A 24,959-nucleotide genomic window follows, 5' to 3' on the forward strand; every position below is an offset into this window, starting at 1 on the left:
CAATGTTTCTTCATGTTACATTTTCATTTGGAAACCTATTTCACATATAAGAAGATAATATTCTTGCCGTTTAAAATCAGTTAACATAAAAACGGTTAACATAAAAACAGAAACAAACAGAAAGTGCAACGTGCAAACAATTCCTTAAAGTGCATAGTGCATTACCCATTTTTAATATATTTGGGTGGGAACATTCCCTGTGCAAGCCTTGCAAAATTAAAGTGCAAAATGGTATTTATAAAATGCATTGTGCTGTTGTTTCTGTATGTAAAGTGCTTAGTGCAACTATACTTCGTTTTTAAGGGCATCGTTTTCATAGGTCTCGTGGGATATTTCTAATTTGTCCCCATCTGTAAAATCTAAATGTAACAGATTACATATATTCACAAATAAAAACAGCCCGTTTCACAATCCGTGCCGATACCTATCTTTTCCAATTTGCCATAATAAACATCTTATGGTATTCAACCGGGAAACAGAGGCATCAAATAATGTCACTTCAAAGTTTTTCATTTACTAAATTAGAAGGACATAATAACTGTATTTAATGGACCTTGATTCCAATTCAACGTTTTGGATTCTATTAGAATCACTGTTTCAGTCATTGTTAATACAATCGCAATTCATTCAAAGACGTGTCTCAAAATCTGTCCGTCCACTCAAATATATAAGAAATTTGAGAAATGAATGCCTCTTTAAAAAGTATATTTTATAAATAAGAACCTTTTACCACTACAAGTATTGAAGTATACCGGTCTCACTTCAAAAATTGTATTAGTGGCACCACTCTTTCTTGTCCTTTCAAATCCTGACACATGAATCACAATTAAAATAAGTTTAAAAATCACCCTAAGTGCAAATAACCGAGAAAGAAGGTAACCTCACTGGGCCTTCATATCACACAGCTGCCTAATCCCTTAAGTCATAATTCAAAAATGTTTTAGAATAAGACATTAAACATAAGAATAAGATAGAGGAGGGAGAAAGGTAAAACAGAAGGAGATACACATATCATGGGTGGAGAGATTAGAATAAAATGAAATGGAAAGGTGTCAAATACTTAAGCATGAACATTTTCTCTTAAAGTACAAGGTTTGGAATAAAGAAATGAAAAATCAAAGAAAAATAATAATACTACTACTCTAAAAGCAATTATTACAGATTGACTTCCTTATAAAATCATCATTGTCCCAGAAATGTATACATTTCTTCGTCCATATTATGGCCAGCTGGATGTTTGGTTTCAAAGCCTAGTATGCAACATGTCTCTTTTTGACGGAGTGTTTTTTCACGATCACCTCCTCTCGGTTCTTTGTCAATTTTATATACACCAAAGAAATAGAAACCCTGCAAATCACTGGAATGATGGTCTTTGAAATGTTTGGCCATTGGATAGTTGGGGTCCTGATGTCGGATGGCCCGTACATGTTGCTGAATCCGTATCTTCAGCTTGCATTTGGTGCTGCCTATATACCATTTTTTGCAGGCGCATCCCAATGCATATACCACGTACTCTGTTTCACATGTAATGGCCTCCATTATCTTGATTGTGTTCCCCAAAATTGGATGTTCAAAAGTTGCACAGTTTCTGGCATATCTGCAGATGTTACATTTTGTGCATTTGTAAAAATCCAATTTTTGTGGTGCAAACCACGTTCCCTTTGCCATTGTTGCATCACTTTTCATAAAACTTTGGACCAGGGTGTCTTTCAGAGAACAGTTGCGTCTCAGGCTTATTTCTGGGTACAATTTCAGGCTCATTGCAAGGTCTTTATCAGCCAGAAGGATCTTACAATGTCTTTGAAGAATACGTTCGATTTCCTGTGTTTCGCTATCAAACGTCAAAATCAGTCGTGTTGTATCTTTCTCCTTTTCCAATCTGGCTGTTGTCTTGGGACCTGTGAGAAGATTTGATCTTTCTTGCTTTCTGGCTTTTATATAAGCTTTCTCAATCACCTTTTTCGGATAACATTGGTCAGTAAACCCTTTTGCTGCAATTTTACTTTCTTGATCATAGGCCCTCAGTGTTGAGCTATTCCGTCTGATCCTTATAAATTCACCATACGGTATGCTCCAAATTAGAGTTTTCGAGTGGCCACTTGTCGCATGCAAAGGTGTATTTGTTCCGGTTGGTTTTCTGTGCAGTTCTGTTGTTAACATATGGTCCACGACTCTGATATATATATGTCGGAGCTTACTTCTCTGTGTGCCAAGTGGGCCGATAAAGGCCTAATTGAGGACGAGGTGGTTAAATTTCTTGTTCCAGCTAGCCATACTATTCCTACCATCTACTTTCGACCTAATCCCTTAGGCCTATTGTCACTTTATGTGGTTCCCTTCTTGAACACTTGGCACAATTCATCGATGAGACCTTATTTCCGCTCGTTTCTGTTCTACCTTCATATTTACGGGACACCAAGGATTTCTTAAGTCACATCACTGATATAACTTGGGAGGAGGGACTAATTCTGGCAACCTTTGATGTTGTTTCTCTCTATACCTCTATTGATCACACGACTGGGTTGGCAGCTTGCAAATATTTTCTGGACACTCGATCTTTGAATTCTTTGGGGCACAGTGGTATGATTTTGGATGCGCTATTGTTTTGCTTAACCAACAATGTTTTTTTGTTTGAGGGTTCCTTTTATCATCAAGTTAGTGGTACTGCTATGGGTAGTACCTTTGCTCCGGCCTATGCAAATTTGACTATGGGGTGGTGGGAGGCAACTTTTCTATCTGATTTAATTTCATCAAGTTTTCCGGCACAGATTATTGGTTGGTGGTGTTATATTGATAATGTTTTTATAATTTGGAAGGGCAGTGAAAGTGAGTGGGTGCCTTTTGTGGACAGCATTAACAACACCGCTGTGAATTTGAGATTTACTGAATGTCGCAGTCCCACAGAGATAGTATATCTGGATGTCACTGTGAGGCTTGACAATCTAGGAATTCATACATCTCTATATAAAAAAACCACAAACACAGGCCTCCCTTTACATGCCACGAGTTGCCACCCGCCATCCTGTAAGAAAAGTATCCTTTATGGCGAATTCATTTGCTTTCGGCGGAATTGCACAGACATTCTTGAATTTGACCGGTGTTGCAGTATGGCCGCCGTCGGCTTTTTACAACAAGGCTATGGCAAAAAGACTATAGAAATGGCCTTTCTTAAAGCATGTGCACTTTCAAGGGAAAAACTATTGCATGGTCCTACCAGTAAGAAAAATAAGGACCATGATGACCCCCGCCTTATTGTCACATTTAATAATGCTTCACATGATGTCCGGAAGATTATTAAGAGACATTGGCGCATTCTTATGCTCGACAAAGATCTTGTTCCAGTACTGCCTAAATGTCCTATATTGACTTACAAACAAGCACCGTCATTAAAGGACAGACTGGTCTCCAGCTATCTATCCCCTGTTGAAAAAAACTCTGCTATGACCAATTGGCTACCAGGTTTACCTAAAGGTTTCACTAAGTGCCAAAAATGTAAGGCCTGTCCACATGTCACCGTCTGCAAATCATTTATATATCCTATTACAGGCCTTGAATTTAGGATAAAACATTTTATTAATTGTGATACTCCATTTGTTGTATATGTCCTTGCATGTCCCTGCCGGAAATGGTGCGTAGGGTCCACTACATGTATATTAAAGCTCAGAATTCTGCAGCATTTAAGAGCCATCAAGAATTTTGACCCGACGTACCCGATGGCCAAACATTTCAGGCAGGAGCATGACATTGACTTTCATTTACTCACGCTTTTTGCTGTGGACCATGTCCCGACTCACCAGAGAGGAGGTGACCGAATCTTGAAACTGAGACAAATGGAAACCAGGTTCATCTTAGATTTTGATACCAAATACCCAAATGGTCACAGCGTGGATGAGGAGCTACACACATTTATGGGTACCTGATAGCTTTGTATTTCTTGCTCCATCTCCTTTCCCTCTCCTTCATTCCTTGATTCTGGCTATCCAAGATTGTTTCTCCCAGATATTAACTTGGTACATCACCCTGGCCTGGCAATGCCCCCCTAATTTTAATCTTATTATTTGTGTTATTTCACAATAGAATTTTTTTTCTTTCTGGCTCTAAGGCTGCCTTGTGTCTGTTAAACATTTGGGGAACGCCATTCTGTGATTATGATATGACATTTTTACTCTAAATCTGTCTTGCATTATCTTTTGTAGAAATTATCTCCCTACCCCTATTTTTGCCCTCTCTCCATTTTTGTTATTTTCTAGGTCCATTATTGTTAAGGCTTCTTGTTCTTAGGCATTTGCACTTTATCATGCGGTTCTAAAATGCTGTAGACCTAAGGCTGTATATTAATTCTATGCACTTTAGCCTCCAGCCATATGCATGTTACTATGGTATTTGAGATAGGAAGATATCAGCTTAATTATGCACTTGCACTTTATGGTTACTGACATTTTTGATTGTATACTGTTGCTATGTAAACATGTCTGCACTGAAATGCACTTGCACTTTATGCCGTTGCCATGGGTCATTAAATGTATGAGATCCTTTATGAATGCACTTGCACTTTATGGTTTCTCTGAAACATGTTTTAGATCTATGGTTGCCTTACTGACACTATTGCATTTGTCTCTGGTGTCACCATCTGCTATATACTTACAATGCAACTATATTTATGGATTTGCACTCCATTATTTTTATTATTGGATTTTATGTTTTCCATTGTGGCTACATTTTATCTGGTGTAATTTTAGACATGTTTCCTAAACTGTTTTATTCTGCAATGTGTGAAAACACTGTGCTTAATCCATTCCACCATTGGATTATATAATGTCTTACTGCAGCTCAACATGGCCGCCCTGGTTTCATGGCTCAGTAGTAGACCTATGGAGATGGGTGAAATGGTAGAGGGACTACATCTTAATATCCATGTTGATTTTTTCCTTTGTTCCCCTAACGCTATGTTGATTTTTTCCTTTGTTCCCCTAACGTGACGAAGCGCTCAGGAAAGCGCGAAACGCGTCGTTCAGGATTCCCCCTTGGCGTCCTGTTTTGTTTGTTGTGTGTGCATGCCGTGTTTTTTACCTTTAATAAACTTGTTTCTTTACCTTGATTAGTTTGTCATCATCTGGGATTTGCAGTGCCTCATCTTTGGAGTGAGGTTTTGTTCCACAGCTGTGTTTCACGATGTAACATATATATATATATATATATATACATATATATATATATATGACAATGCATTACTTACCGTAAAAGCATTTCTGATGGTTGTATCTGCTTAGATTCACATGCTGTGCATAGGTCCGACATCCAGTGGTCACTGCGGAGTATTGCATTTTGTTTTTCGTAGTCGAAAAGGGGACGTCGACAGGCGTGTCTGTAACACTATCCCTATAGTGACGTGCGTTGTACCCACAATCCCTCACGCGTCGAGGTCCCTCTGTTTGTATTTTTCTGCCCTGAGGGAGCCTTCTAGACGTGAGTGAGTACAGAAAAGAGAGATGTTCCTTCCATCCGAGCGGGGAGGAAGGGCGGGCGCATGTGAATCTAAGCAGATACAACCATCAGAAATGCTTTTACGGTAAGTAATGCATTGTCTTCTGATGTTTGTTAATCTGCTTAGAATCACATGCTGTGCATAGACTAGCGAGCAGTACCCGGAGTTGGCGGTGGGTTATGAGAAGGAACAGTAGAGAAAAGATGTCTTAATACTGCCTGTCTCACCTGGGAGTCAGATCTAGAGTGTGCATCTAGACAGTAGTGTTTTGTAAAGGTGTGCACAGAACTCCAGGTAGCCGCTTTGCAGATGGACTCAAGGGGAACATTTGCAATGAATGCTATGGAAGCCCCAGTGCCTCAAGTGGAATGTGCTCTTGGCTTGAAGGGTAGTTCTCTCTTAGCAAGAGTGTAACAGAGAGTGATGCATTGTACAATCCATCTAGATATAGTGGACTTAGAAACTGCATCTCCTTCTCTTCCTACTGCCACCGAGACAAAGAACTGATTAGTCTTTCTCAGTGTTCTGGTTCTTTCCATGTAGAACATGACAGCTCTGCGTACATCTAGTGTATGCAGACTTTTTTCTCCCAAGCTGGAAGGGTTTTGAAAGAACGTTGGTAGTTCTATAGACTGGTTTACATGAAATTTCGAGATGAATTTTGGTGCAAACCTTGGGTGTGTGCGTAGAACCACCTTATCCTTGTGAACTGTTACGAAGGGGTCTAGTACAGAAAGAGCCTGTAGTTCACTTACTCTCCTAATGGAGGTGATAGCTATTAGGAAAGCAGCCTTAAGAGTGAGGTATTTAAGAGTTGCCTTGTGCATGGGTTCGAAAGGAGCGCCCATGAGTCTAGAAAGTACCACGTTTAAGTCCCATCCGGGAGCTGGGTTAGCTATCGGAGGGTGTATTCTCTTTACCCCCTCCATGAAGGCCTTGATAACTGGTATCTTCCACCACGACACTTTAAGTTGGGAAGTGGTGTATGCAGAAAGTGCTGCTAGGTGGACCTTAATGGAATTAAACACTAGACCTGAATCCAGTAAATTGGTCAAGTACAGAATAATGTTAGTGGGAGAGCAGTCAACCGGGTTGATGTTCTTACCTCTACACCAGATGACAAATCTTTTCCACTTGCTAGAATAGCAGTGGCGAGTATTAGGTTTGCTGGCTTCCCTGAGGATGTCCATACATCTTTGTGGGAGTTGTAAATGTCCAAATTCTATGATCTCAGGAGCCAGGCTGCTAAGTTCATGGTCTGAGGGCATGGATGCAGTGTCCTGCCCTTGTCTAGTGACAGCATGTTGTACGGGCAGGGAAGTTTCATTGGGGGAGATAGGGACATCTCCATCAAGTGAGCGAACCATGGCTGCCGGGCCCACATTGGGGCCACTAGTATCATGGTAACCTGCTCCTGGTGCATCTTGTGCACCACTTTGTTGAGGAGGGGAGTCGGGGGGAAAGGCGTAAACAAATTTCCCTGACCATTGAATCGACAGACCGTTCCCCTTGGACTGGTTCTGGGGGTACCTGGAGGCGTAACTTTGGCATTGAGAGTTCTCCAGGGTTGCGAACAGGTCTATTTCCGGGAATCCCCATTGCGTGAAGACGTCTAAGACAATGTCTTCGTGCAATTGCCATTCGTACTCTTCGGGCAGGGGGAAATCTCTGCTGAGTTTGTCTGCTAGCAGATTGAGTTCCCCTGGTACATGTTGTGATAGTAGGAACATGTTGTGTTTGAGAGCCCACTTCCATATATTCTGGGACAGCTTGGACAGTCCTGGAGAGTGAGTGCCCCCTTGCTTGTTGAGGTAGTACATGGCTGTGGTGCTGTCTGTGAGGACCATCACTGTCTTTCCTTGTAAGTGTTCCTGAAAGGCTTTCAGTGCTTTGAACACCGCTAGTAGTTCCAGCAGGTTTATATGCTTGGATGCTAAGCTCGGAGTCCACACTCCGTGAGCAGTCTGATGGGATAGGTGAGCCCCCCATCCTGTAAGGGATGCATCTGTGGTTAGAGTGGCTTCCACTGCGGGTGTGGCAAAAGTTTTCCCTAATAACAGGTTTTCTTTTGTCCACCACCGTAGCGAGAGAACCAAGGCCTGCGAGACCACCACTAGATCGTCCCATTGTCCGCTGGCCGGACACCACTGGCTGTGGAGCCACTCTTGCATTGGGCGCATGCGCAGGCGCGCGTGAGGTACCAAATAAATACATGACGCCATCATCCCTAGCAAGCGCATTGCTTTGCGTACCGTCACCTTTCGACCTGCCACATAATGGGGGATCTGAAACATCATGTTTTGGACCCTCTCGTTGGAGGGGAAGACGAGGCCGTCCTTTGTTCGAATTAGAGCCCCTAGGAATTGTTTGATTTGGCTGGGGTCCAAGCTGGACTTCTTCTCGTTGATGGAGAAGCCCAGTTGCGACAAAAGGTCTACGGTCTTTTGGGTATTGGAGAAGCATGTTTCGTAAGAATCCCCTGTTATGAGCCAGTCGTCGAGGTAAGGGTATACCGGGATGGATAACCTGCGCAGGTGGGCCGCTGCCACTGCCAGTACTTTCGTGAATACCCTTGGTGCAGATGCTATCCCGAAGGGTAGTACTCTGAACTGGTAGTGTTTGTTCTCTATCTTGAACCTGAGGTATTTTCTGTGTGCTGGCAACATTAAAATATGAAAGTATGCATCTTTCATGTCCAGTGTTGTCATGTAATCCCCCTGTGATAACAGTGGGATTACTTCCTGCAAGGTCACCATACGAAACTTTTGGGGTTTGACAAACTTGTTCGCTGGGCGCAGATCTAATACAGGGCGCATGGTTAAGTCCTTTTTGGGTACAAGGAAGTACACTGAATAAATACCTTCTGTTACCTGAGATAGGGGGACAGCCTCTATCGCTTCTTTTTTCAGTAGCTCTTCTACTTCCTGAAGAAGAATAGTGAGGTGTTCCGGTGACATGCGTTGGTTCCGTGGGGGTCTGTACTTCGGGGAACCGTTGAATTCGATGCAGTATCCGTGGGCTATGGTGGATAATACCCAGCGGTCCGACGATATTCCCTCCCATGCTGAAAGGAACGATGTTAGCCGGCCCCCGACCGGTGATGCATGGGAGGGGACCCGAATCTTCGGGTCATTTGTTGGTATTGGGCGTGGAACCTTTGGGGCTGGAGCCGCGACCTCTTCCTTTGCCACGCCGTTGGCCTCTTTGACTGAACTGGGTGTTGCTACCCTGGTTAGAAGCCCAGTTGGTAGCAGAGTAAAATTGCTGTTGGTTTTGCTGCTGGCGTTGGCCACGAAAGGAGCGTCTATTGCCATAGCTGCGTCTGTTAGGGGGCCTAGAAATTTGGTCAAGAGTCTTGATGGTATCAAACTCTTTCTTCGCATGTTCTAGGGCTTCATCAACTGCTTTCCCAAACAGATGTGTTTGTTCTATGGGCTTATTTATCAGGGAAGCCTGGGTTTCCGGCTTAAATCCCGAATTGCGCAGCCAGACATGGCGTTTAAGAAGTATTCCCTGAACCAGGGAACAGCCAGCCGTCTCTGCAGCATCTAAGGAGTTCTTTACGATGCCCTGGTTTACAAGAGTTCCCTTTGAGACTATAGCTAACAGGCGTGAATGCAGGGGTTCTGGTGCGTCCTCTGCTTCGCTGCGCAGCTTGCTCCACTGTGCATCTGCGTAGCTAGCTAGTAAGGAATTGTTATTCGCAATCCTAGTAGAGAAGGCGGCGGAGGTCGTGATTCTCTTCCCAAGTGCGTAGAGCTTCATGCCCTCCTTGTCCGGTGGTGCCTCACTAGTGGATAGTGGTACCCCCACCCTCTTTCTTGTATTAGTAACTACGAGGGAGTCCGGAATAGAATGTCCTCTGATGTACAAAGGATCAGAGGGCGAAGGGCTGAAGAGCTTTTCTATCCGAGGGTTGACTCCTCTGACTAAGGCCGGATTGGAAAGGGAAGGAGTTATTCTTCTCTTTATAGAAGCCAGGAGCGGAATAGACTGACTAATAGGGGCTTTTTCTTTAATAACTCTCTCTACAAAGTCTATGTCAGGAAGAGTCTCCCCTGTGTCTATTTTAAAATGCGCTGCTGCCTTGCGCAATAGTGCATTAAGTGAAGGTTGGTCATCTATGGGAGAGGTGTTTCCAATGGGTGAATCCTTGGGAGGAGAAGGGTGAAAGACATCAGGGTCTGAATGCACTGATGGGGATTGCCAAGGCGGTACTGATGGGGATTGCCAGGGCTGCGAGGTAGCTATATCTTCTTCAAAAGCTCCTGCACTAGTGTAAGGATCTTCTTCAAACCCCTGCTCCTCATGTTCTTCCTCTCCACCCAAACACTCCTCATCTTCCTGGAGGTATTGCTCCTCTTCAGTGAGGTCATATGCGTCTGTAGAAGGGGGAAACAGCCTAGGAATCTTGACCCTAGGGTCATCCTGGGGCCATTCTCTTGGTCTTTTGGGTGTGGGTGGGTTTTGGCTTCCCAAAAACCTTTCCATCTTCTCCATACAAGAGTGGAGTCTTTCAAGGGTCTCATGGGGGACCCCTGAATAGTCTAGAGGGGGGAAATCAGTGTCTTCACCTTCAAAACGCTTGGAACGCTCCCACAACGTCGAAGAAATGTTTCTGTCGCCCTCTGAAAAGCTCTCCGGTAGTTCAGAAGTGCCCTTAGATGAAGGGGGCAGTTCCTGGCTACTTTTGCACTTTTTCGGCGTTTCCATAGCTTTTTGTGCGGTATTCGACGTTTGTTTCGTCGTCCGCTTACGCTTGTCTTCAGAAACAATTCTCGCCAGGCTCTCGACAACGAGTTCGTCAGTAGAGGGCTCTGGTGTCGACGTTGCTTGCGTTACGCGTTGTTCCTCGACGGCCGCTCTATGGAGCGTTACGTCGGATGATTTTGAGGTAGCGCCTGTGTTCGATGAAAGCCCAATCGCTGGTCGCGGCTGCGTTTGCGGGTGGGGCTTGAGACCCTTACGGTCTAAGGTAGACGCCGGAGTGCCCTGCGTCCCCTTCGGCGCTGATGGATCCTTCGTCTTCGACGAAGAAGAGCCGTGGGTTGTGTGCTTAGGCCTATGGGGTCTATGTGCGTCCTTGTCGCCGGGGTGTTCATCCCCATAAGCAGGGCGTGAGCCGAGCCCGCCGGGGACGGACGTCGAGGAGCGCGAGCGCTCCTTCTGGGGGTTAATGACTTCCGTAACGGACGTCGAGTTATCACCCTCCTCGTCACTTTCTGTAACAGCGGCGGCGGGTGAGGAAACTTCGACATAGCGTAGTCCGCCCACCTTTTAACTTTCCGTTCATTAAGAGTTCTTGGTTTCAAGAGCTTACAGGCCGCGCAGCTGTCCTCTTTATGATCGAGGGGCAAGCAACGATTACAGAGCTTGTGTTTGTCCTTCCAAGTGTATTTGCCCCTACAGCGTGGGCAAAACTTAAAAGGTGTCCTCTCCATAGCTGAGGCAATAAAAACTGGTGATAACAACCCCAAGGGAAAGATAGGGGAGAAAGAAAGACATTCTCGACGAGAAGATAAAAGTTCGAACCCCCACTCTCCCTACTGTATGTTGGCCGGCGAGGCCTGGCCACGTGTTCGGCAGCGCCGAAGGATCTCCTCCGTCTCTTCCCCTCCGTCGAAAACTTGCTCGGCGGAGAAACAGCTTCACAGCTAACGTCGAGGGGAGGGATCTTTAACAATAAGTATAAATTGAGGACCGAGGTCCGTAGTAAGTGTCTTTGCAATGTCTCTCTAGGAGCTCCGCGTAAGGCGACCATAAGCTGGGCGGAAAAAAACAATCTGAGGGACCTCGACGCGTGAGGGATTGTGGGTACAACGCACGTCACTATAGGGATAGTGTTACAGACACGCCTGTCGACGTCCCCTTTTCGACTACGAAAAAGAAAATGCAATACTCCGCAGTGACCACTGGATGTCGGACCTATGCACAGCATGTGATTCTAAGCAGATTAACAAACATCAGAAATATATATATGTTTTTTTTGGTCAAAATGTTTATTTTAGTTTTGGTAAAATCACTATATACCCATTTTAATAGCAATTACTCTCGCCTGAACGCTCAAGGTCATGCGGTCCCATTTACGAACATCCCTCTGAAGGCATATATAGGGGGTAAAGGGTTCAAACAAGTGGGGAGGGGGTTGGGGTGGGATTAAAAACAAAGGGAAACAGGGGGTTTGGGGGGGGGGACAACCCCCCGCCCCAAAGAAATTTTAAAACCATATCTCGGGAGGATAGCTCAGGCGCAACGTGCTCACCTTGGAAGCAAGACGACACGGAGCAACACAGGTTCGATCCCCGGGTCCGTGCTTAGAAACCTCTGGGTATTAAGTGCGTTATAAATAACCTATCATATCATTCTGTATTTTTTTCTTGAAAAATGTTAAATGTTTTTGTTATTTTTTTCATGCAGTAAAATCACATGTGCCCATTCAGATGTTGCTTTTACCCAAGTTATTGTTAACATTTATAGACGTTTTTCAGGGATTCTGATGGGGTGTTGGCAAAAGACCAAGAATACCACAATAAATTAGGATACGTAGTGTGCGGGATGGCGGCTTTGGTTACCCAATTCTCAAATTATCATAGAGTGTTCTTGTTGAAAAAATCTGTTTATTATTTTACTGGGATTGGAACGTCTGAGCCACTGTGGATGCCGATGTAGAGATTTTCACCATATTGCCTGAATAGTTTATACTCTATTGCAAAGATGCCCAAACTGCCAGCTAAATTACCATCTATCAGAGTTACAAAGACTGTACTGGCATCATGGATCTTGGATTGTGAACAGAATTTATGGGTGCACTATGAGGTTTCAATCTGGCATAATCCTGGTCTGCAGATTGAAAAAAGGACGTTGAGTTGGCGCAGCTGGATTACGAGAGGAGTTTTAAGGATTGGGGCTGTTTGGCAAGATAAAAAGATGGTGCCCTTTGCGATCCTTACTGAGAAATATGGCTTAGGCAAAAAGGGAGCTTATGGGGTACAAGAACTTCGAGGCGCTACTGTCGGAGAGGCAAGGGATGTTGAACGCTCTGATGGAAAACATGCCCAAGGTTTGAGATTTGTTTCATGCACTAACATGTATGGTTTCAACCTTTCTTAAGATGATGCCGATGGAAGGCTCATGTATGCCCTTTTGGGTCAGGCTGAGGGAAGCATGGATTGAAGAGCTGGGAAGAAATCTCACTAATGGAATGGGAAGGGTTATGGAGGGCAGACAGAAGGGCCAACATGGATTTATGTTTACACTCATCAGAGTCTTTTGTTCCGTCTCTACTGGACTCGGTGCGGATGCATGGACTGAGTATGCTAGATAGTGAGACATGTTGGGGCTGTGATCGGAGAAGTGGTACCCTAATAAATATGTTGTGGGGCTGTCCAAGAGTTGTTGATTTTTGGAAGGAAGTGCTAGATAAGTTGGATACGTTTCTGGGAGTGACATTTCTGAGGTCCCCATCTGCTGTGGTTCTACTTTCAACCAGAGCTAGGTGTGATGTGGCTCCTGGTTTATCTTGTTGGATTGATAAAGTTCTGGTGGTCGCGACTAAGCATATCCTGAGGGTGTGCAAAACAAGGAACTAAACGATGGTTGAAGGCTGGTTGTCGGATTTATACAATCATGAGAAGCATATGAAGAAGAAACAGTGGGAAGGGACTTATATGGAATTATGGGGTCCTTTTAATGAGTTATATGGCTAAGAGTGAGTTTTGAGCGATTCGTGAGATGGAAACATGAGTGTTGGGTTGGTTTTGTCAGTGGTGTGCTGTGAAGAGTTGTATGTGTAGGTCTATGGTATGTCTTGTTACATTTGTGTTGTATGTGTGGGCGTATATTTTATTAATCAGTTTGCAACATGAATATGTAGTTTCATGGTATATCTGTTGAAATGTATATCTTAAGTGTGATTTTGTTAGGATTGTATTTTGGTTATTTCATGTTTCTCAAAATCTAAGTATCCTTGTGCCGGTTACTTGTTTTATTCTTTATGGAAATGTAAATAAAATGATCTCTAAAAAAAATAAAAAATTAAAGTTTTTAAAAAAACACAACCTGTAGCAGCAGAATCCACATGTCCGGTTGCAGCCAAAAAACCTGGCATGTGCTACTGCAGCTTGCCTCTATAACAGTGGTCATTTGCTTGGAAGTGTCCATACCTGAGCAAGCCTTATGCTCATTGGCTGGCTGAAGTGTGGTTTTATCACAACACTGGTGGGTTTCACTAATGTAAAGTCCTGGCAGCGTCTCCACTGCCACAGTAATTTTTGGTTAGAGTATTTTCTTGTTGAATCTTTAATTGTTTATATTCAGAAGTAACAACGGAGAGCAGGGGCAGCATTTATAATTTACTCACACAGTTGAAGTTTTGGATAGTGCATTGAAAGGCTTCCAGCCCCCATCTATATATTACTAGGGTTCATTTGTTTAGCTATAACTAGGTGTGGGCTGGTCTATAGGGAAATATGGCAATGCCCGAGGTGCAGGCTAGTGTGGGGGCAGTCTTTTGGTCACTTTGTTGATCAACGTGAGCCAGTTTGTGGAGTTGCTTCACTGTGCAGCTAGCACTTTTGAACAGTACTACTGAACAAATATCCTTAAAATGCACAATTGGCAACATATTTTACCAAAAGACTCACTGTCGCAAAACGAATGAAATTACATCTGTGGACCCCTTTTTTCATTAGTGCCGGAGCCAGTTCTATGCCACAGTCAGACTCTGGCATTTGATTGCTAGGTGCTAGGGTTCGTGAAATGCACTAAATGGAAGGAGTTGGCTCTTGTCCAGAAGAACTATATAAACTAAGAGGAACTCCATAAACCGCACGAACCAAATGGAGCAGTATGTAAAGAACAGAACAGAACAATGTTCCCGTGTAGAAAAGAAGTTGGTGTACTAATAGAATGTATTTGATAGAGTATTACATCAACTAGTGACTTAATAGGTGGTATATCATGAAAATAACACAATTAGGTAAATAAAAACAGTATGAAGGAGAAAGAAATCAGAAGAGTATATTTCATATAGAAAAAACATTGAATGAATAGACATTAATATGACAATAACAATTAATATTTTTAAGTTGTTTAGCAAAGCAGTATGACAAAACACTCATGTATAATGAAACTTAAAAACAAAAAAGTTATTAGAAAACATAATCATTAACACAATGGAATTTTACTTCTGAGGGCAGGAAAAGTTGTAGTAGGGCAGGAAACACTATTTATCTTTCTAGCTGGCCCTCGCTAACTCATATATACTACATATTTTCAAGAGTCAATTGTGAGACAAAAACAATGTAAATAAGTCATAGAGTGTCCTCCTGGCTATTTAATGCCAAAACGTTAGGCTAGCAGAGAAAACACCATGGCCAAAATCCACAGCTAGTGAGCCCCAAAGAAATCTATTGGTGCCACATGTACAGTGGACACGGCCGAAGGCCAGGGCTATTGGGCCCTGGAGAAATTATAGTATACGAAAACCCTTGAAATTCAGTGAAAAAAACATTAGTTATGAGAGAGTTATGGTTATCAGATTTAACGCAACAAAACATCTGAAACTCAGCACTCTCATTTCACGCAAGTCCACCTTAACTACATGTCTCCTGTGGCATAGCATATGATCACAGATGACATCTTTAATTACATCATACATGACCTTACATCATATATACCATTACTAATTATATGTTAGAATATTTTTGTTCACATCTCCTGATACATATTATATCATTACACTTAATAAATAACATGACATGGCAGAAAACGCTGATACACAAATATCATAGGACTACATGTGGAGCATTAATTTTAAGTACTTAACTTATACAGACCGTCTAGGACACTGCGGCATGAAAGGATACATTTACAGCATAAAAAAGGCACATTTTGCAACCATTTTTATTTATAGGGACATTTGTCATTATTTCTACCTTTTGTATCAATTTAATAGGAAGAGTCTCAGATGTCCATGGCTTCACAGAACAGTTTGTTTTAAGCTACTTTTTGGTTCAATGTGCATGCCTATTAAATATTACCTATGTTGATCATTATCAGTTATAATATTCCCCTTCTATGCTCTCCAAACCCCCAGTCACATACCTCTCTCACCAACACCCCTCACACTCGCCAATTTCCTATCACAACATTCCTAAACCTCTCACTCGGTCATGCACATACTCACGTGCTCCGTCACACTGCCATGCCACAATATGCACGCCCGTCCCTGCCACAGTCCAAATCATACTGTCACCTTACACTCCCCAATTCCTACCACAGTCTACAGTCCTCCATTCTTTCTTGCAACGTCTACATCTTGCATGCTTTGTCCTATTCTATTGTACTCTTCCCTCATTTTTTATCCCAATCTGCAGCTTACTCCTCTTTCCGGCCAATCACACCCACTCTGCTTTCTGGCCCACTGATCCCCCTGTAGCCCGCGCTCCCTCTGCTTTCTGGTCTGCCGCTCCCAATCTGATTTCTGGTACACTGCTTCCTCTCTGCTCTCTTGCCCACTGATTCCCACTCAAACCCACTGCTCTCCCTCTGCTTTTTTGCCGATCACTCTCCATCTGATCCATCTTTCTCCCTCCTTTCATTCTTCTATTGTGACCATTTTTTTTAAATGTATATTTTGGCCGAGAGCCTCAAAAAATGGGGCATTAAAAAAATCCAGCAGATTTTTTAGATTAATCAATTTTTGGAAATGAGCAGGCCACCTTATACTCAAAGGTGACATGCACATTTCCAATGGCCTGAGCTGTAGAGCAAATGATGCGCTGGCCAGCCGCCTCCAATACATGGGCTTTGGAAGCACTCACCAGCCAATATGTTCAACAGGTTTCAGCGCATTTCACCGTGATGGGTCCTTAAGGGACCCGTCACTTTAAAATGCAATCCCCAAAAAATTATTTCTATCCCGTTTAAGGAAAAGAAATGCAAGTGAGGCAGCAGCAATTCATACCTTGATGCCAAACTAAAAGAAAATATAAAATTAAATGTAGCATGATCGGGTCAGAAATACCCTGCCATGCCTGCCACCCGCCCCCACCTCCTCTGCCTATTGAAAGAAGGCGCATGGGGTTGCGTTCGTTTTCTGCACATTGACAAGTGCATCCTGTTTGTAAATTCGGATTGCGCTTTTAAATGTGCAGTAATGCCCCCTGATTTCTGCAGAGGTGAAAAAGGCATCTGAATGGGTGCGCCCATTCTGATGGCCTTTGTGGATTGGGCTACATTTTTGTGATGTAAGTGCCGAGATGTTCTTGTGCATTTCATTACTTGCTTCAAAAAAGGTTTTGGGAACCTGGGTTCTTGTGTATTTTTTTTAAAGCAAAAATTGCTGTTTTTGTAGATAATTTTTACAAAAAGGTCAATTGTTGCCCCGTTTTAAAAAACTGCCATTTTTAATCGCTGTAAGCTTAGCTGGATGGTCTGATTTATAAAATGTAATGTTTTGAATTTCATGTATTAGTATGCAATTACAATATTTCATACACCACTCCTCCTCTCCCATTGTACCGGATAAGGTCTCTAGAGTAGTCTGCTCTATGAAAGTCTTTTCCAACAAGGTGCTCCCCTGCTCTTCCAGACCTATCAAGGACAACATCTCCTCCCTCATCCCTTCCTTGGCTGACCTCTGTAACCACTCCTTTGCAACTAGCTCTTTTCCACAACCCAAGCACTCTCTCCTAAAAAAGCCATCTGCAGACCCTTCATGCCCAGCTAACTATCGCCATCACTCCTTTCTTGGGCCAACTCATGGAGAAGTTGGTAATTTAACAACTAACCTACCACACCGAATCGGCTGGCTGCCTCCACAACCACCAGTCTGGCTTCAGCGCATCCAGAGAAACAGCTCTGCTGAACACCTGTAAAGATCTGCTCTCAAACCTGGATTCAACCTCTCCCATTGTTCTGATCCTTCTCGATCTTTCTTCTGCCTTTGACACGGTCAATCATGACATCCTCTTAAATCGCCTCCGTGACACCCTTGGCCTCGTGGACCGGACACTGGCGTGGCTGACCCTTCCTTTCAAACCGTCCCTCCCAAGTGCAATTGGGCCCTTTCATATCCTCCACCTGACTCTCTACCTGTGGCGACCCTCAGGGCTCTATCCGATCGCCAACTTTCAGCTTCACCTCCTCAGAGGCATTCTCCCTTTCCTCACCTTTCCCCAGAAGTTCAATGGGCCTCATTCTAAGTTTGCCGGTCTGGAAGCAAGGGTGTCGGTAAGCTCGACGGCAGACTTATTTCCAGATCGGCAAACTAGGAGTCTGCCTGCCGTGGCTGCTGTGCCCGACAGGTCTGACCTGGCTGGGCGCAGCAGCCACAGTAGGCAGACTGGTCATGGAAGCACCAGCACTGTTGCCAACGGTGCCAGTACATCCAAGTTCCCACTCCCATATGATTATGGGGGCGGGGGGGACAATTTGCTTGCGACTTCCTGTGCTGCCAGGCTCGTAATGAGCCTGGTGGTAACAGAAGTAAGGCGCTGGTAAAATATTACGGGCCCGGCGGCAATCCACCAGCAGGGTTACCACCGGACCCGTAATGAGGCCCAATGCCTTCAGAGATCTGGTTCTCTCCAAGCTGGACTATTGCAACAGCCTCTTCCTTCCCTTTGCCCGCTTCAATTAATCAGGAATAGGGCTGCAAGACTTATCCAAGACTTATCCTTGGCCTCTAGCTCAGGGACTGCATCTCTCCAGCACTACAATCCCTCCACTGGCTCCCGCTAACCACGAGGATCAAATTCAAGACCATTTGTATCATCCACAAGGCTGTCTCGGGCCTGGCACCTCTGCATCTAGCTTTCTCTCCCCAAATACCTCCCCGCTAGAGTTCTTCGGTCCCCTAGCTCCAACTCTCTGCAGGTCAGACGTTTTTCCAAGCAGAGTTGGAGGTAGATCCCTTTCCTCTGCAAGAGACTCCCTCTGGAATGGTCTCCCTGCCCCCTCAGAATTGAGCTGAATCGTCTTTAGTTCCAGAAACTTCTCAAGACTTTCCTCTTCTGCTCCTCCTTCCCTCTCCTCCTCCCGTGCCAATCTCCCACTGAGACTGGTGCCTGGTCCCCGGGGCCCGGTCCTCCTTGACCAGTCTCCCCCAGCATCCTTACCAGCACTTGCCTTTGGGCCCCCTTCCCGGTCTAGCCGAGTCTAGTCCAACCCGTCCACTGCAATTGTCTTCGCTCTCCCACTTTCCCTCGGCACTTCCCCTCGGCTCCAACACCTGCACTTCACCACCTCCCACCGTCCCCCAACCAGGTCCCTTTCCCCTATTTCCACCCTCTCCTGCACTTCTTTATCTTTACACTTTCACAGTAAGAATGTCACAGGGCCTAAGTACGGCCGTTACTGCTGTTTTTTTCCCCCTTGTTAACCCACCATTTTGTCTTGTGGCGCCTAGAAACACTTGTGTATAAGTGCCATACAAATGTCCAATAAATAAAATGGCAGGGAAAGTACCTGATTCAGCTAAATCCATGCCAGCCATTTCAAAACATAATATAAGTTCATAGTAGTAAAAAATAAATCAAAAAAGCGTATAAGTAGAAACATGTTTAATAGTGTGAATATAGTAAATTAAGACATTTAAACGTCAATTCTCCTTACTGTAATAACATTGCATAAACACATTTTCTAAATTACAAGTTTTATAAAAGAAATAATCACATATACAAGAAAGTATGCACCCGTGTGCATTGTGATAGTATAAAATCCATACAAATCTTTTGTGACTGAAAGCCTTGAATATTTCTGTGATCGGGGATGGACGTTTGTTTGATTTGCTTTATTATTTTACAGTTCCTGTACATTCCCCCTTTCTGCCTTACTGTAATACTTACTCTAACATCAGTATCCAGTCTTGAGGAAATTATATATCAACAATGCAGCTCCGGCAGTCTGTGCCATCACATCAGACTGCAGCTTTCTTATGGCACACATACCAACAGCAATAACCAGCCCAGTTGGCAATGGCACCAGAGCAACAGGAAAGGTACATGCAGCAAGAACAACACAAAGACCATGGACTTATGCATATGGGTTTATTTATCAGGCCTGCAAATTCTTAACAATCCCACTAGACCTGCAGGCCGAGTTACTTAATATATCTACTTCACTAAAGAGAAATGCACTCTGCCCATGGGGACTGATGACAACAATTTTACCAGTGCTTTTTGTGAAATGGTGCAGGTCACCATAAGCCCAATTTATATGTGCTGCAATGCTACCACCCAGAGACCAGCCAACCATAGAAACTTTTATTTTCCATTCAGTACAAACAAGGTTTGTTTGCAGTAAATGTCTCAAACACCCATGTATTTGCCGGAAAGGTTGGGTAGCATGTAAACAGAACTCAGCATTCATGAAATCTGACTTTGTGGGTGGGCAAGTAAAGTTTACTAGCCTGTAATTTATATATTCTGCCCTCTCCCACGACCCTGCCCCATCAGCCCATCCGCTCCATGAGTAAAGTCCCATCTCTCAACCTGCAAACAAACATACTAAGGACGGTGACATGGGGGGATTAAGTCCTCATATTTCAAGCACCCCTTGCTTTGAATCTAAAGTGCTTGCTTCCTATAACTCTTTTAGTTAGCTCATGGTAATTACTGACTTTTCCAGATTGTCCCTGCCAACTTGCAGATGCTTGTTATGTTCCACATGGGATACAATGTATCTATTAGAGACAAACAGTGGGTTTGACAGTTGGCATTGTGAGCTAGAGACATGGGACCTGTCTGCAAAGGGACAGCGGTGCGAGTGCAGGTTGTTTTGCCTTCTAAGGCCTACTAGCCATTTCCACCAACACTACACACAAACTCACAGACAATCACCACAGGTCTAGCCGTTAGCACATCACCACTAACCGAGCCACGCCAGAGCTTTCCTCTTTAGTGATATTGGACCCTCCCACATCAGCGGATAACGAGAACGAAAGCGCTGAAGTCCATCAGTACTTCCAAAGTGCACCCATCCTCATGCACCCATGTTGTCAGGCCGAGTACGATAGTTAATTTCACATCCTTACTGTTCGTGGCCGGCAAGAATGTCATTGCATTTTCCTTTGTTCCCTCCTTTGCCTTGAAGCGCTTTGAAACACATTGTGTATAGGCGCCATTTAAATAAACTATCATATCATCAAATCATATCCTCATCACATGTTTCACATCTGTCTCTCCCACCGCTTCCTCGCCAGTGCTTTTTTTCCTTACAGAGCCAGGCGCAATAAGGCCACCAGTAGTGGGAGAAGGGGGCTTTTTCAAGGACACTTGCATTACTTATGAAGGGATAACAATCTATTTGAAGATTTTAATCTAACAATATGCAGAATGGGTTTTTACACAATGTTTACCCATATCATTTCTTGAATTTCTTATTTGCATTTAAGAAACGAAATTAGTGTTGCAGTACGCAGCCACAATAAGGTTAACGATTTTGAAAATAACAAATCAAGAGTACAGAAAACGATAAAGAGCATTTAGGATGAAATATATTTTTTTTTGTCCAAATATTTGTCTTTTTGGGCTATCTAGCAAAGTTCTAGCGCTTGACATAACGAATGTAAGTTCCCTGATATAACTCTCTAAAGAATTACTGCAGACCAACGCCTATCATCAGAAACCACAAGTTGGACAAATATGTCAATGTCCAAAGACTCTAAAAGCTTAAAGTGTTTGTCAGCTATCCTAGCTGGATGCGCGCGAATTGCCCTCCAATGTCTGCACTAAAGCTACACTGTGCGTGATGGGAGTTTGCCCTGCGTTCATTCTGTACCTGTTCTGAGACCCTCCTCAGCAGCTCCCAGGCCTGTGAGCTAAAAGAAGACGCTAGTCACGGATTGGGTGATGGAGATAGAAAACGGACTCACTTTATGCAGGCATTTTAAAGTCTAGGACTCAACATGGGAATGCAGTGACCATGTTGAAACGTTTACATTTTATTTTAAAAAATACCTAAACGAAGGCAACAATTAATTCAAAATTGCTGTTTCTGACCTTTTTAAAAAAAAATGTATACCGTAATTCAAATAAAAAATGTATGTGTACTTATTTATGACTTTATAAATGTACGCAGTTTTTCATTTACAAATAAAACGAAACAAGCAATAGTAAACTTAAAATGTATTCTTTTAAAAAAAAGTAACACGATAATAAAGGAACGCAAGAATAATTGGTTCGACTTGAGCTACTACTGCATTAATGTCTATGAACATAGTCATTCCAACATGGACCCAACATATTCGAATTTTTTCTGCAGACTCGATATGAAGCTTGTCTGTTTTTTCTGTCTTAACCAAACCCGTTCCTTATTTAATGCGTACCTTCGTTTTGCATCGAGCTAATTGACTGTACTGTTGTTCCCGTGCATCTAACCGTGGCTGTAAGTACGGTCTTTCTACGGGCAGAATGTTCATGAAGATGTTTAAGTGAAATGAACATCAGGCGAAAACTTGCTGTTTACTCAAAATACTAAACGCGTCATCAGACTCGCCCCGCCCTCTTTCTGCAAACGCTCATGGATTGGCAACATTTAACCCGGAATGGGAGTGCTCATCATGAGTTTACTGCCGTAACGCTTTTCTGCTATGTAAGGTATTTGTCGCTTTGGTAACTGGGGCAAACAAGTTGTCTAACGAATTCGCTGTACGTTAATGAGCGAATCCTCATTCGTTCTACTGTTCCTCGTCTCAGTACTTATTTTTGAGGTGTAGCCTACATTGTCCAGTACATTTTAACCAATTGAATGTTCTAACCCTCTCACTATAAGGTATACTAGCTACCTTCACAAATCAACCCACCTTCATTTATCAACCCCAGTGGCAGTTAATCATTTGTCTCTGGGGATCATGGACCCGACCATCCCTCACTTAGAGTGTGAGAGGCCGGTCACATGTACAGTGATGCAAAGCTCTCAACCATTTCTATTGAAAAGGCGGGTGAAATCACCCGATTTTGTTTTTGGCGGGTGAGACGCCCATTGAAATGAATGGGTGTGCAGGAGGCTTGGCGGGTGAGTCAGCCCTTTACAAGGCGGGTGACACCCGCCAAAAGCGTGTTAGTTGAGAGCTATGGTGATGAGCAAGAGTATGACCACATTAATGAGGAATACTGGTGAATAATACAGATATTCAACACATTTGTTATAGAAAGTCATGATTCTATTAAAGACTCAGAGGCTCTGATTATGCACCGATCCATACATGCCAACCCTCCCGATTTTTGCGTGAAAAATATTGCTATTTTTCACGTTCTCCCGCCTAAAATGAATCTTTGCCAATACATTCCTATGGGAAAATCTCAGTTTCCCGATTTTTCGGAGTAATCTCCCGCACAGGTGGGTTGAAATGTTGGCATGTATGCCGATCTACTCTTTACTTCTTGAGCAGCCAACACATAAAAATGAATGAACAACAAACTAACAATGAACTACATTTCCCAAGATAACTTGAGTGAATCTGTAGTTTGTGCTTCATAGGTTTGTTTCCCCACGTGATCCTTTCAGTCCAATCACGTTCCATAGTCCATCATAAACACTCTCAACTCCCTTAATTCCTCCTCTTTCTGCAGCTGATCGACAACTGATAACTTGCGCCCCCAAACGGTAGACATTTTCTCTCTTTCTAATACATTGATCACTCCTCACGAAGCCACTGGTTTATTCTCTTCCCCTGTCAAAACATATATAACATTAATGAAACGACTCTTACTGGACGGGTGGGCAATCGCACATAATAATAATACGTGACATGTCGAGTATCAACAACAATACATCGATAACCATCTACTATCATTCATACCATTTTGTAGCGATTGAATGGGTGGAGTAATCTTTCGCGTCCGAGTCTTTAATAGAATCATGACTTTCTAAAACAAATGTGTTGAAAATCTGTAATCTATGTCAAGACTCCGAGGCTCTGATTATGCTTGTTTAAAGCTTACTTACCACCAACACCGCTATCTGATCTACTGGTCTAAAATAAAAATTCTTAAAAGTAGTTTCATTTGACCATTATGCCGCCTTCAAAATATCCTCTAGGCGCCCTCCTAGCTTGAAGGCCATAGATGCTATGGCTCCTCTAGTCGAGCAAGCTCCAAATTGACCCACATCTATGACCCATGCACTATTTCACCCATCTTGCTAACGTGGCCGATGCCACAGCCGTGAACTGCTTCTTCATCGCTATCAGCAGTTGGGACTCTCCTGTGGGTCTGACTTGTTCTGCCATGACCTCGTAAGCCTTAAAACAGCTAACCGGGCACACTTTGGGTCTTTCTGGGAAAGCCACATACTCTACAGTCCTAATACCGTCTTCGACCTCTTTTCTATATAAAATATTACCCCTGTGGGTGAAAAGGACTTTCTGTCCACTTCCAACACTCTCTTACAAGAAATTAGACACAATAACGTAGTCAGTTTCGCCCAGAGTGCTTTCCTGGATAGATTTTCGTTATCTGGCCAGGCTTTGAACATTCTCAACACCATGTTCACATCCCAGAGCCAGGAATATTTTGGAGTAGATGGTCTCGTACATCTAACTACCTTCAGTAGTCTGCAAATCAGTGTGTGTTCCCCCACCTGTTTCCCTTCCACATATTCATGACTTGCCGATATCGCTGATCTGTAAGTGTTAATTGTTCTATATGCCTTGGCTTCTGCCCCTTGACAGGCCAAACAATTCACCACGTGAATTACATTTGTTCCTACGGGATGCACGTCCCTCTCCATTCACCAATTACTCCATTTGCGCCATGCCACTATATAGGCCTTCCCGGTCCCCAGAGCCCATGATTCTCTGAAGAATTCTTGAGCTGTCCCTGAAAGACCTGGCTTGCCCCAGGATCCACTGAAATTGCCCATTCTATCAGGTTCAGGTTCCCTGTTTCAACCAGTGGGTGGCGTTCTCCTGCCGGGCCCAGCAAAATGTATTGTCTGTGTGGCAGTAGAATTGAAATGCCGTAAGACATTTCCAGTAGGTCTGGGAACCAAGCTTGACCCCTCCAGTCGGGTGTCACTAAAATCATTTTCGCTCTCTGTCTCCTGACCTGTGCCACAGTTCGTGCTATCATGGTAAACAGCAGGAATGCATATTCCGTTGCTGGTCCCCAAACCTGGAGAAAGGCATCTGTTGCTACCGCTTCCGGGTCTGGTCTCCAGCTGAAATACCTGGAGATCTTTTTGTTCAGTCTCAAAGTGTACAGGTCCGTGTCCTATCTGACGCATGATCTCCTGGAAGACTGATTCCTCCAGCTGCCAATCGCTGGAGTCTCTCAAGTGTCTGGAGTTCCAGTCTGCAATCTGGTCTGTTCCCCCGGCAGATGCTCTGCCGTTAACGCTTACTCCTCTCTGGAGACAGAAGTGCCAAAAATCCTTGGCTATCTACGCCAGGATTCTGGATCTCGTCCCTCCCAGTAGGTTTATGTACCGGACTGCCGAGACGTTGTCCATCTTGAGCAGGATGGCGCAT

General features: G+C 43.7%; 1 protein-coding gene and 1 long non-coding RNA gene across 5 annotated transcripts in view; one reads left to right on the forward strand and one right to left on the reverse strand.

Moving 5' to 3' along the window:
• The window catches only part of ZBTB38 (zinc finger and BTB domain containing 38), a 360,986-nt gene that overhangs the window by 101,401 nt on the left and 234,626 nt on the right, over window positions 1-24,959 (reverse strand). Inside the window, exon 1 of one of the 3 annotated variants that reach the window (XM_069618288.1) lies at window positions 21,816-21,923. The exons of 1 other annotated variant lie outside the window; for it this stretch is intronic. In XM_069618288.1, coding sequence (XP_069474389.1) covers window positions 21,816-21,908 — 93 coding nt within the window. In that variant the 5' untranslated portion in view covers window positions 21,909-21,923. Of the gene's footprint in view, window positions 1-21,268; window positions 21,344-21,815; window positions 21,924-24,959 lie in introns of those variants that run through there. One more of the 3 variants, XM_069618290.1, reaches the window with a different exon arrangement.
• Window positions 21,903-24,959, forward strand: part of LOC138491656 (uncharacterized) — a 253,298-nt gene continuing 250,241 nt past the window's right edge. Inside the window, exon 1 of one of the 2 annotated variants that reach the window (XR_011276057.1) lies at window positions 21,903-22,086. This is a non-coding gene — a long non-coding RNA (uncharacterized lncRNA). The remainder of the gene's footprint in view (window positions 22,087-24,959) is intronic. The other variant, XR_011276056.1, reaches the window with a different exon arrangement.

Source organism: Ambystoma mexicanum, chromosome 10 (genome assembly GCF_040938575.1).
Source record: "Ambystoma mexicanum isolate Mex_15411 chromosome 10, UKY_AmexF1_1, whole genome shotgun sequence".
NCBI classification, from domain to species: Eukaryota; Metazoa; Chordata; class Amphibia; order Caudata; family Ambystomatidae; genus Ambystoma; species Ambystoma mexicanum.